This window comes from Saccopteryx leptura, chromosome 6 (assembly GCF_036850995.1).
Source record: "Saccopteryx leptura isolate mSacLep1 chromosome 6, mSacLep1_pri_phased_curated, whole genome shotgun sequence".
In the NCBI taxonomy this organism is placed as follows: Eukaryota; Metazoa; Chordata; class Mammalia; order Chiroptera; family Emballonuridae; genus Saccopteryx; species Saccopteryx leptura.
In genome coordinates this window covers 65908555-65921687 of record NC_089508.1, presented here as the reverse complement: position 1 = coordinate 65921687, position 13133 = coordinate 65908555, and the positions used below count along the sequence as shown (strand labels likewise).

The 13133-nt window shown below is 36.0% G+C and overlaps 1 protein-coding gene across 3 annotated transcripts in view; it reads right to left on the bottom strand.

The window, feature by feature from the left end:
- WDR72 (WD repeat domain 72) overlaps positions 1-13133 on the bottom strand; it is a 224710-nt gene that overhangs the window by 76305 nt on the left and 135272 nt on the right. For 2 of the 3 annotated variants that reach the window (XM_066341869.1, XM_066341868.1), the window contains exons 17-18: positions 10293-10372; positions 4331-4526 (exon numbers count right to left, since the gene is read on the bottom strand). In XM_066341869.1, the coding sequence (XP_066197966.1) occupies positions 4331-4526; positions 10293-10372 (276 nt within the window). The remainder of the gene's footprint in view (positions 1-4330; positions 4527-10292; positions 10373-13133) is intronic. The other variant, XM_066341870.1, reaches the window with a different exon arrangement.

Here is a 13133-nt window from a genome sequence, read left to right as displayed (position 1 = left end):
AACTGATCTCCTTGCTTCTGTCCTTGACCCTTAAACCTCAGACAATATGATTCTATCAAAACATATGCCATTTGTCTGCTCAAATGGTTTTCCATCTCAGAGAAAAAACCTAAGATCTCACTATGACATGCAAGGCCTTCTATGATGTGCACCCCCTCCCATTACTTCTCTGCTCCTCACTCTCTCGCCTCACACAGACCCTCTCTAAATGACTTCTTTGGCCATAAAGAATTTGTTGACCTGAAGACCTCACAGAGGGTGGTGGAAGATGCATTTACTATAAATAAAGACAGTCAAGAAAATGTTTCTCTGTGAAGTAGTCTACTATGTTTCAAAGCCTTTCAACAGCTAGACAGATTTCTTCTGAAAAATTCAGGAGACAAAGAAAGCCTGTCCCAAGCAAGTCCTTTTGTGATTGGCCACCAGGATCACAAAATGTTTGTGTTGAATCAATGTTTATTTCCTTGATTTACTACAAATTCATGGTTTTATTTAAACAGAGAACATTTTCATTATTTAATTTTGTAGATAAGTCTTTGAAAATGATGCAACTAATAAAGATTATTTGCATTACCCATCCATATTTGATGAATCATCTTCACAACCACAGTTTAATGTGAATTTAAATTCAGCCAATAATTCTAGGTGACAGCTTTATCTACAAAGCCTCCATTTCTATTTAAACCAATTTATTTAATAGAACAATTTATAGCACTTGCTTAAACTGATCCAAATAACATTCAAAAACTAAAGGAAAATAACTTTTAAATGTATTTTAATAATGAAAACCACTACTATTTTTAAATCAATGAATCTTAGCCTCAACTGTGAGTGTTAATTATATACTTTCTTATTAAGAGATTTAAGGAAGATAGTAATGTAATCATTATGAAAAGGTAAACTCAGATAAAATCCACCACTCTCCTATAAAATGCCAATACAGAAATATTAAAACCTCAAATAAAATAAATGCTGTGAAATGTAAGAAATGAAAACACAAAATAAATAAGATACAAAATTATAAAAAGTTCAAACACATTATAAATCAACTTTCATTTCACTTAATTCCCATTGCCTTCTAGATGTACCTCATGTACAAATAGTTCAATAACTCAGGTGGTTTTCTTTATTACAAGGGCTGAGAAAGCAACAATTAAACACTCTGCATTTTCTTTGGTAACAGAAAATATGATTTATGAGAGAGAAATGAAAATCTAAACCACTCAATAAATTATTCAATTTTTATATCAAACTGATTTAGAACAAATTTTCTTCAAGCTGCCTGTATGGAAAATGCAGTTTACTGGACAAGAACACAGTGTTTTATAAAATATCTGAGTTTGCGTTTCTGTTTCTAGTAATTTTTTTTACTATGGACCATGCACATACACTCTTTAAAGTAGTGTATTCATTGAAAAAGTGGAATAATAGTGTAAAGTGTATTTTAAGGTGCAAGATACACACACCACTGGTGGCATTCAAGATAACTGGTACAGTGATGGACTATTTTTCAAATATTATTTATTTAATTTTTATGAGGAAGATATATAATTAGTATGTCAAAAAGTATTAAGGAGGCAATTTTTCATGATTCTCTCTTTCTCAGAGAGTAGTTATTTTGTTGTTTGTTTTGTTTTAGCTATACTTTGAAACTTCATTTCCATGACCATGGACATTTAAGAAACTGTAAAATTGTTCACACAACTGACTCAAATTCTGAAAACAGAGATTTAGGATTCATGGAATTATGTAAGAATCAAAGGAAAGAAAAAGTGAGGTAACATTCATAAAGTATTTAGCATCATGTTGAAGTATACTCAGAACACATTTGTCATTATTTTTCTTCTCTATTATTGCTGTATTACTGTAATGCTAATAAACCAAATACACTATACCCTGCCATAAAAGGATGTTTTTAGTATCTGTACATAATAAAACCATCATGTGTTACTTTTCAAGTGGTTAACAAAGAGGATGCATCAAGTAACTAGGAAAAATAAATTAAGAATGAAAAGAATTTTTTTTAAAAGGAGTGGAGGGGAACTTACAGAAAACACATGAGCAAGGATCTGATAAAATTAAATGACATAAACCATTTATTATAAAAATATTTGGTAAAATAATGTTTTTTTAATAAGACTTTTCCAAAACAAAGAAAAAGGTAATGTAAATATCCAATGTAATATTATTTGGAAATTTTCCTCTTCAATGAATGCTATGTGTTTCTGATTTAATTGTAATTGCAATTACTAGTTTTCTACAGGCAATATTTCTGCAAAAAACAAACAAACATGTATATATACACTCAGTTCTTTGTGAGTATATCTCTTTTAAATATTCTAAATTTCATCTACTGACATATTAAGTAGCTATATTATTTTTGTCTTCCAATTCTTATCACAAAATAACCCTCAATTTTCTTTTAACATTGGCAAAGGATCATCCAATAATAATCAAAATATCATTAATTCCTAAAATGAAATCTGGGTGTTTAGTTATAGTAAGAAAATTTTTAGAGAAAGATTAAATTTCATAGTGTTAATAGTTCTTATACCCAATAATTAACTGGGGACTGAACAGTTAATTGTTACTCAAATAATGGGTAAACCATGTGACAGCAAAACTCATCAAAAGTTTCACCTTGATAACCTGCCATGAATTTCTCACTTAGAAAAGAGGGCTTTGAGCCAGTGGATCTGTTAGACACTCAAGATTAGGAATAAGGTACAGAAACACCACCTAATGAGCATTAACATATGATGAATGACACTAGCTGTCTTTGGAGAGTTGAAAGAAACCTATTAATGACAATATGGATGCCTCTCCAAATGAATCAAGAACTCATATGTAGTCACTGAAATTAATTTAAAAAGGAATTTTTATGCTTCTTGCTTGAAATGTGTAATACAATTACAATTATGTGATATGATAAAAAAAAAAACTCCAAGTAGGTGAATTTATCATATAATCATAATTCCTGGAAAACAAAGAAATAAACAATTTAAAATCATGATCAAATTTTATCAAATTATGTATTGAATTTTCCACCCTCAGTAACTGTCTTGTTATCAAAAAATATTCTACTTTGATTTCTGGCTTTCACTGAAGAAGCACTTTTCTGCTAAATATCCTCTCTCACTATATAGTTCTCTCCAATCAGTAATCTTATAAAAATAGTAAGAAGAAATAAGTATAATGCATTTTTAGGAATGATATCTCATCTAAGATTAAAACATTTATTTATAGCAACAATTCTCTGAGTCCCAAATAAATAGAAAGAACTGTAGATTTTTAACATTTTTCTGAAAAAAATTACATTTAATCATATTATAAATCAATTTATTCATCAAAAGGTTACGAATAGGCCCTGGCTGGTTGGTTCACTGGTGGAGCATCAGCCCGACATGTGGATGTCCCCAGTCTGATTTCTGGGCAGAGCACACAGAAGTGACCATCTACTTTTCCATTTCTCTCCCTCTCCTTCTTCTTTCTCTATCTCTTTCTTCCTCTCCCACAGCCATGGCTCAGTTGGAGCAAGTTGGCCCTGGGTGCTGAGGGTGGCTCCATGGCCTTGCCTCAGGAGCTAAAATAGCTCAGCTGACAAACAATGGAGCAATGGCTCCAGAAGAGCAGAGCATTGCCCAGTAGGCTATTGCTGGGTGGATCCCAGTTGAGGTGCATGAGGGAGTCTGTCTCTCTGCCTCCCCACTTCTCACTTAAGAAAAAAAAAACTTACTACTAAATTTAAAAATCAAATTTGTACTTAATTTTTTTACTGTTTTTTCTTTTTTTGAAGTCACAGTTAATGGCTAAAAGATTAGTAAATGTTTTACGGCAGAAATTTAGAGTCACCTGCTAGTCATAAACTATAAATATTATCATTATAAAGTTAAAATGATGAAATGTGTTATAAAATCCAACTATAAACCCATTTAATTTTAGTTCATATTACATGTCTTATTCCAATAAAAGAAAAAATCTGGCACTTGGCTACTATCAAGGTATCAAATGGAAACAAACTTAGAAGCTATTATTATCAGAGTATCCTTATAATGTATATATCCCATTAAGCTATCCTATTTTCATTTTTAATATCTTAACTTCAATACATTTTTTTAATTTTGAAAAATTTTTAGTGATTATAATAAAATTTAGAAGTTCTTTAAAAGCCTGACAATTATAAGAGGAAATTGATAGCAGAATAGGTCAGAAATAGGACACTTGGCATAGTGTTTGCAGAAATGATATATTGTGAACTCATATTCTCAACAAGTTCTAAGTAGTAGAAAAAATTCTGATGAAAGAGCAGGCCAATAAATTTTGCACTTACTTTGCAGAGGCAAATTGTCAGTAATACACTGTAACTCTAGCTCCTCGGTCAGTTCTGTCTTTGGTGGGATCTGAAACATCTGATAGTTACCAGTCTCAGTCATGGTCCCTGGTTGACTGTTGATTGGTGTCTTTCTCAAGGTCTTCATGTGCTGTTGAACTTCCGCCAAGAGAACAGCTTGTATTGCTTCCATTACCTGTTAAGTTTGTGTTTCCATATAAATTATATTTAGTACTATTACAAAGGTTTGTAGTATTGCACAAAACCCAAAGCCTGGAATTTTGATTAGAAAAGTTTCCAATAGGTTGCAACATTATATTCCACTAGGATTAGCACCTGAAACAATTGAAATGCAGATATTGAGAACTGGTGCCTAAACCATCACACTGTTCTTTTGCAAATGCAAGAGATTATAGAAGAAAGTTGAAAAGAGTTCTGGATTTTCTCCTAAGATATTTTCATTTCTACAAGGAAATAAAGAGAATTAATTTGAATATATCATAATGCTCTTTATAACAACTTTAGCCTCTCAAGCAATGTCTAGCTCCAAAGCACTATTTAGGTGAAAACACTTGAAAACACTATTTAAACTAGGTTTGATAAGAAAGTTAAAAGCAAGATTTTAACTGCCCTGGCCAGTTGGCTCAGTGGTAGAGCATCAGCCTGGCGTGCAGGAGTCCTGGGTTCGATTCCCGGCCAGGGCACACAGGAGGAGCACCCATCTGCTTCTCCACCCCTCCCCCTCTCCTTCCTTTCTGTCTCTCTCTTCCCCTCCTGCAGCTGAGGTTCCATTGGAGCAAAGTTGGCCCGGGTGCTGAGGATGGCTCCATGGCCTCTGCCTCAGGTGCTAGAATGGCTGTGGTTGCAACAGAGTGATGCCCCAGATGGGCAGAGTATCGCCCCCTGGTGGGCATGCTGGGTGGATCCCAGTCGGTCGGGCACATGTGGGAGTCTGTCTGACTGCCTCCCTGTTTCCAACTTCAGAAAAATACAAAAAAAAAAAAAGCAAGACTTTAATAATAAATCTCAGTAATCTGCGTGTGTGTGTGTGTGTGTGTGTGTGTGTGTGTGTGTGTGTGTGTGTGTGTATGGCTTTATATAGCTCAAAATACTGCGAGATTAAACTTCCAATTATTGTACATACCTAGTCAAGGACATGTGGTTTAATGGAAAGAGGGGGGGGGAATGTTTGTCATAGTGCATTGAATCCACTATCTTCATTTTTAGAATGAGGAATCTGGGATGTGCCATCCTAAGATCTACATGGACTTGGTGGACAGGCCTTCTGAGTCTTGCTTCTATGTCTTTGTTGTATATCTTATCTCAAGTTCTATACCCTTATCCCCAAGGAAAAAGCCAGTGTACCAGAGTCTCTTTCTGGGAAGAAATAAGATGAGGTCCAAGAGTTAGGTCAAGCTCATGGAAACCAAGTGCTGAATCAGGGAGAAAAAAGGAAGGGCACCACTGATCTAGATGAACTTGGGACACCTATTATTATCCTTCTCTGGTTGACAATTAAACCTTTCATATAGCCACAGCCCAATGCCTGCTCCTTTTCCCTCCAAACTTTGCCTTCCAATGACTTGTTCCACAACTGCCATGACCCCCTCTGCATTATCCTCAGGCTACCCTGATAATGCCTAGGGCTTTATAGGGCTTGGGTTTTGGGACAACACTAACTGAGACTGGTGATGGAGAAAGGTGACATAAGAAACAGAACATATAGTCATCTAAGTATTTATTTAGTCTCTTTATGTGGTATGGAAGCATAGGAGACTTTTAGACTCCAGGGACACTCAGACAGCTGTTGCTGATGGAAGATACTTACTAAACTACTGGGGTAGGAACAGCTGGGCCCTTCACCTTTAATATGGGAAGCTTCCCAAAAGTGTCAGAGCAGCTTCCGAATCACTGATTATCCCTCTGTTCTTGTCCACCCAAATGCTTACACTCAAATGCCCGGCTTGATTATAAAGAAAGGATAATGAATAAAGTGATTTTTACTATTGCATACCATGTCTATGAACATTGTAGTACTGCCTGTCACAATTCAGGTATGAAATGTTTACTCATGCGCATCACACGATGAGACTCTCCACACTGTGTCAGCTATTACGAAACCATGAATCTAACATACAGTTCTACATATCATAATAAGGGTGAATCATGCCTATTAATATCTACCATGTTATAATATATATCATATTAACAACTAAAAAATGTTTACTGATATATACTCTATATCAAAATATAGATGAACCATGCTCACTTATAAATGACATATGAAGAAACAAGCTATATTAATTATTCATGAACAATTTTGCATCACTGACTTTTATTTTAATTCTGTCACACACTTTATGTGGCAGCACCGATACAAGATATGGATGTTGTGGTAAAAGGAGCTCTGAGTCATGAATGAGAAAGCCTGAGTTGCTGATCCAACTATGACAGTAACTACAAATGCAACCTTTGACAAGCTCAGGTACTACTCTGGAACTTAAGTACTCATAAAACAAAGTCTGTGATACTGAGAGAGGCTGGAAAGAGAGCTTCCAATCACAGAATTCTGTGTGGAACTTTCTTCTGTCTAGAACTATAATTCAGAAGGGCTACTGGAAGATATTTTCAGGCCCATGGTGCATTTAGAATATAGTCTAACCCTGAGAATGAGCAGTTTGGCCACATGCCCCACAGAATTAAGGCTGTCCTCTCAGTGGGATCATTATCATCTCTGAGGAGCACCCACAATTGTGATTTAGAATACCCTCTAAATCACTGGACATAACAGTCTATAACAACCTGCAACAATATTCTTTCTAAAAATATACAGAGATGTATGTACTTTCATCTAACATTTCTAGTTATTGGATTCATATAGTATGACCACATATTTTAACTGTTAAATTTTTTACATATTTGTCATTACAAATGCATATTGTAAGAATAATTAGTAATAGCATCATTAAAAAACAAAAGAAATTAAAAATAACAGAATAAAACATATTACCCATAATGAGCAGGCTACTCAGAGCCATAAAATTTAAAACTGAATACTGAATGACACATGTTTACTTGGAAACAAACTCAAAATACATGCTTCCGTTCAGTGTGAAAACAATAAAGCATTGTCCCCACTCAGAGAAATGACACTGCTTATTAGCAGGTAGTAACGTTATCACAGAATCTGGTATACAGTGGGCACTAAATAAATATTAATGGAATTAAAATAGATTCTGTACACTTTAAAATAAATAGAGGAAAGTAGAATTTATTGATAATTTCTAACCATTAATACTTGAGTTTCTCTAGTATATAAACACAGTAGATAAAGTTTATAAATGGACAGGATAAAATTTACCCCAACAAAATATGAAATTTCTACAGTATTTTACAAATTTTGTGATTTTTTAATAATGAGCTAGAATTGAAAACACTATGCCTATAAAGCTGTCTTCCAAATGCAACTTTCTCTGAAATAGATATGCAAATATTACACTCATATGAGAGAATGTGCAGTGATTTAAAATAAGGTTTACAAATCCATTGGCTGGAGACAGCCACAAATCTGGAACACATGCTTATTGCTAGAAGTATTATTACAGTGCCATAGGCAAGCTAAAAATTTTAATGGTTTTCGACTAACACCTTGAAACAGCAAAGTAAAATAGCACCGAATGTTATGAAAGCTCATTCGAGGCCCCAAGGCCTGCTTGTAGTTCTGATGTCCAGATTTTCTGGTATAAAAGCATTTCTCTAACACTCAGCTCACACTGGCCCTTCATGTCCTTGCAGCATCTCCTGAAGAAGCAGTACTTCTTCTGCCTTACAGGCTTGGATATCATATTTCACCCACTAGACTTAGATTAGGAAATCCCAATAACTTTAATGCAACTTCAGAAACATGCAAATTAGCATCCCGAAACCTTGCAGTTGCTCTTCCAGCACTTACCATTATGTTGGGTATGTTTCGTGTGTGAGAAGTGAAAGAGGCAGTCTTCAGACAAACTTGTTCATCAAAAAAAATATGCTCCTTCTTAACCCATTCCTTAAGGGAACCCCTGCGCCCCATTCAAGTGCTGAAGTAGGATTTTGCTCTATTTTACCAAAGCACTCCATTCCCACCCAGTGCTCCCAAGGTACATTGAAAAGTTGATTCAAGTTAACATGATTGGACTAACTGCTTAAATAAACAGCTTTAATAGTAATTTGAGGACTGGTTAATGAAGCATTTAAATGGATACTCGCAAAGTCTCCATTTTTCCTGAAGGGCCGGGGGATTCTCATTCCCACTTTGCACCTTTGCACATGAGGAGAATAAATAGTCAAGTTAAACCTATCTTCCAGTCATTCATCAGGGTAGTGGCAGAGATGAGAGGAAAAGAAAACTGTGATGCTTGGACTTCCTAAAGTGTGAGTCATAAATGTTCTGGTAGTATTTTTTCTGCTCCCAGCATTTTGTACAAGGTCATAAAATCATAGAACCTTAAAGATCCATTAGTCCAAACATGTCCAAACCACATTAAAAGTTATCTGAAGGCCAAATGAACAGCTACAAAAGATCCTTTGTTAGAGCAATTCAGAATAAATGTTCTATTGAATTCTCTTCTTTAAGGTTTTTTTTCCCCCATTGTGAAATTTTTTTTGGCTAGTAGGGGGGAAAGTCTACATTCACTAGATAGACTCTTTTAGGGTGATTACTAATATGTTGGTAAAGTCAACATGTATTAATGTTCATTTGATTATCACAGAGGTTTTTTGCATAGCTATTCATTCATTCATTGAACATTTATTGACTATCTATTATCACTACTGTTTTTCTGGGCACTGGTCAAAGAAGGGTGATTGAGACCAAATCCCTGCTCTCAAAAAACGGCTATAACAGCAAGGAGACAGAATATAAGCAAGCAAAGAACAATAAATAACAAAAAATGGTATGACTCCCATTAAAGACAAGTGTAACAAATAAAATAAAAGTGGGCAATGTGATAGTGACTGAAGGCACGGGATGGGGGAGGGGGAGGTGGCACTGTTAGGTGGAGTGATCAGGGAAGACCTCTCTGAGGATATGGCTTTTGAGCAAAAGGTGAATGGAAAGATGAGGGTTCCAGTGCAAGAGAACAGTAAAGTCCTGAGGTGAAAATGAGCTTCATGTGTTCTGGCAATATAAAGAAGGTCAATGCGGCTAGAAAGACTAGGAGGGGGAATGATGAGCAAAGAGGTGTGAGGCTAGCAACAAATCATATAAAACTTGTAGGCAATTTCAATAGCCATTTCAATCATGTTTATTTTGCTTTATAGGGTTATCCCCCACAGTTTGTTCTGAGTTAATTTTTCTTTGTTTTCTTGTAACCCAAAATAACCATTTTTAATTATAGTTATTGCTATTCTTGTCTTGTGAATTTGATATGCATTAAGCTCATAAAGAAAAATAAAGTCCCAATAAATATTCATCTAATCAATGTACAAAGCTAGCCACATAGCTTTTAGGACCTAAAAAAGCACGAAAAGAGAAAGGACTTAAATCGGGCATTGAAACCAGCTCTCTAAATCAGCTCACAGATGCAGTACTCTCAGGGTAGAAAAATGATTTCTAACTACACTTACCAAATTCCTAAGCCTAGGGGGCCTTTACATCGTGGCACATTTTGAAATAAAATAATAGACAATTCTGCCACAAACTAAAACCTCAATGAACAATAGGTTACCGATAACATGGACATTCCTTCTCAGCTCCCTCCAGCCGTACCCCTTCACTCGGTGCATTCTCGCGGGTTATTTTCCACTCCCCCCACTCATTTTTAGTCTCTACATGAGCCCTGTTAAATAAAATGCTGTGGGAAGAGGACATTGTGTGATGACAAGAGTACCTATTTACTTGTACTTTCAAGTAAAGGGGAGTACGAATGAACCCCAGCAGCAAGAAACTCCCACAATTTCTGGAACAGGAGCAGTATCCTACCTGCACAGACTGCTCTCTCCAACAGGAAATGAGCTTCAGCAGTGAAACGTCAACTTCAGGTATATGGGGCTCGTTCTTACCTAGAAACATTTAGAACACATATCTTGAAAGTATTAAAGATGGATGTATTCCAGTGGTCCTCAACTCCAGCAGCACATTAGAATCACCTGGGGAGCCTGACCTGTGGTGGTGCAGTGGGTAAAGCGTCGACCTGGAAACACTGAGGTTGCCCGTTCGAAACCCTGGGTTTCTCTCATCAAGGCACATATGGGAGTTGATGCTTTCTGCTCCTCCCCCCTTCTCTCTCTCTCTCTCTCTCTCTCCCCCTCTCTCTCTGTCTGTCCCCTCTCTCTAAAATGAATAAATAAATTTTTTTAAAAATCACCTGGGGAATGGCCCCAGCCAGTTTTCTCAGTGGATAGAGCATCAACCAGTGTATGGAAACCTAAATTCAATCCCTGGTCAGGGTACACAGGAGAAGCAACCACCTGCTTCTCTCTCCCTTCCTTTCTCTCTTCTCTCTCTCTGCCTCTCCCCACAGCCAGTGGCTTGACTGGTCCAAGCATCAGCCTCAGGCGCTAAGGATAGCTCAGTTGGTCCAAGCCTATGCCTCAGGTGCTGAGGAGAGCTTGGTTGATTCAAGCATCAGCCCCAGACAGGGGTTGCCAGGTGGATCCTGGTCAGGGTGCACACATGAATCTGTCTCACTACCTCCCCTCTTCTCACTTGAAAAAAAAAAAAAAAAGGAAAAAAAATAGAATCTCCTGGGGAATTTTTTTCAATAACACCAATGCCCAAGGTAAGTCTCCCAGATACTCTGGTTTAATGGGTCTCAGAAGGAGGGTGGATTAGGCATTAATACTTTGTAAAAGTACCTCAGATGATTTTCATGTATAGCCAAAGTCGAGAACCATTAATTAACTTATATGTATTACCAATAATTATACTAACAATATTCACTTTAAATCAACTTTATCTTTACACCTTAAATCCATCTTTGTACTTTTTTGCCAACAAAAAAACTAATATTCCTACACAAAACAGATTAACAAATTTTATACGTAATTCCTTCTTCATACAAATAGTTCCTGAAATTGTATCTGTTACACAGAAATCATATATAAGACTTCCTTGGATTTGTCCTTACCTAGCTGTACTACTCTGATCAATAGGGACAGCACTTCAGTCTTAACTTGCCTCATTTTGTTATGTATTGTTTCTTTTAAGTTTGCCCTCTTGAATCTCCTTTCTATTCATTTGCCTTAATGCTCAGTGTGAAATTTTAAGAGTGGGCTAGGGCTTGGTTTATTTAAATCGATCTATAGTGTCCTACACAAAAAAGCACTTAATAAGTACCTTTTCATTAGTTGAAAATGTATGTATTATCATCCAAGTGAAAAATCAATGAATTAAGGCTTTCTGATAGGTAAAATATATTACTGAGGTTCCAGGTCCCAGGAATGAGGTAAAAACAATGAGCGCTTGTGTTGAAGGGAACAATGACTATAATTGTCTATTTAAATTAATGTATTAATATACATTTAAAATCCTGCCATCAACTTTTTAAATTAGTACTAGTCCAATATGTATTTCATTAAATCATTTTAAATATTAATAGATATGTGTGCATATGTGCGTATGTATTAACTTTGTGGTCAAGGGAAATGTGTTAGAAGGTACTAGGTATACTGTAAATTGAGAACATGAAAAAAATATATAAGAAAATTATCACTCATTAAATCATTATTTTTTCCTGATGAAACATCAAATGTGAATTTGAACTGACCAAGAAAACTTGCAAGTATGATAGGGCACAATGATTTTAGAGTCATAAGCACAGCAGGTCAGAGAAAATTTTTTTTGATCTCTCTCCTCTTTCCTCTCTCCTTTTAATGACCTTGTGACTCTACCTTCAAAGCAAAGGACTGGTCTCAACTACAGCTGCTTACTGGCATCATGGGGTACTTCACAGCACACTTTACAGTGATCTTAAAATTTTAATATCGGGCAGAAATGAGAGCCAACTTTTCTTGGCAATGTCAGTAAGTTAAAAAATTAATTGCAACTTCAAAAAGAAAGATATAAAGAAAACATCCCTGGTTTACCAATAGTATCGAGTTACCATTCTTGCTGACAGAAGTGGGTATTGTTCCTGTCAACCCTCTGGAATAAGCACTGCAGCATTATTTTATTCTTTAGGACTTGATTATAGAATTAATAGCACAAAATAAGTTCCTCCTTTCTTTTTACCTCTTATCTTCCAATTATTAAAACACAAAATCATATTTTTTATGACCCAACCAGACTTTAAATGTTATACAATAAATGCCAACTGTAAACATTACGGAGACGTCAGCAGTAACACCAGCTGCTCAGGCTGCTTTGGTTGGGGCAGCCTTAGGAAACCCTGGGGCGCCTGTGCCTCTGGTCAACAACTCCGGTCAAACCACCTGTATTATGCCTTAAATTCTAATTCATTTCCTAGTGTTACAAAAGATGAAAATAAGGATAAATACTCGAAGAAGGACCACTACCTAAGGAAAAAGCAGGCGCCCCAAAACGGGGCCATAGAGGGAGGACACTACTTGTAATCACAACTGTGAAAAGTGGCCTGACATGATATGAAAGGAGTTTGGAATCAGACAGAGTTGGACTGGAATCCTGCCCTCGCTGCTTATGACTGTGAGTAAGTTATCTAAGTCCTGACTCCCAGCTGTTCTAAGAGTAAAACAGAGAGCGTCTCTCCTACTGTGTATGTAGGGTCCTTTAAATACTGAGATAATATACACAAAATTATTAGCATAATTCTTTGAACATACCACTTTAAAATATCCCAATTGT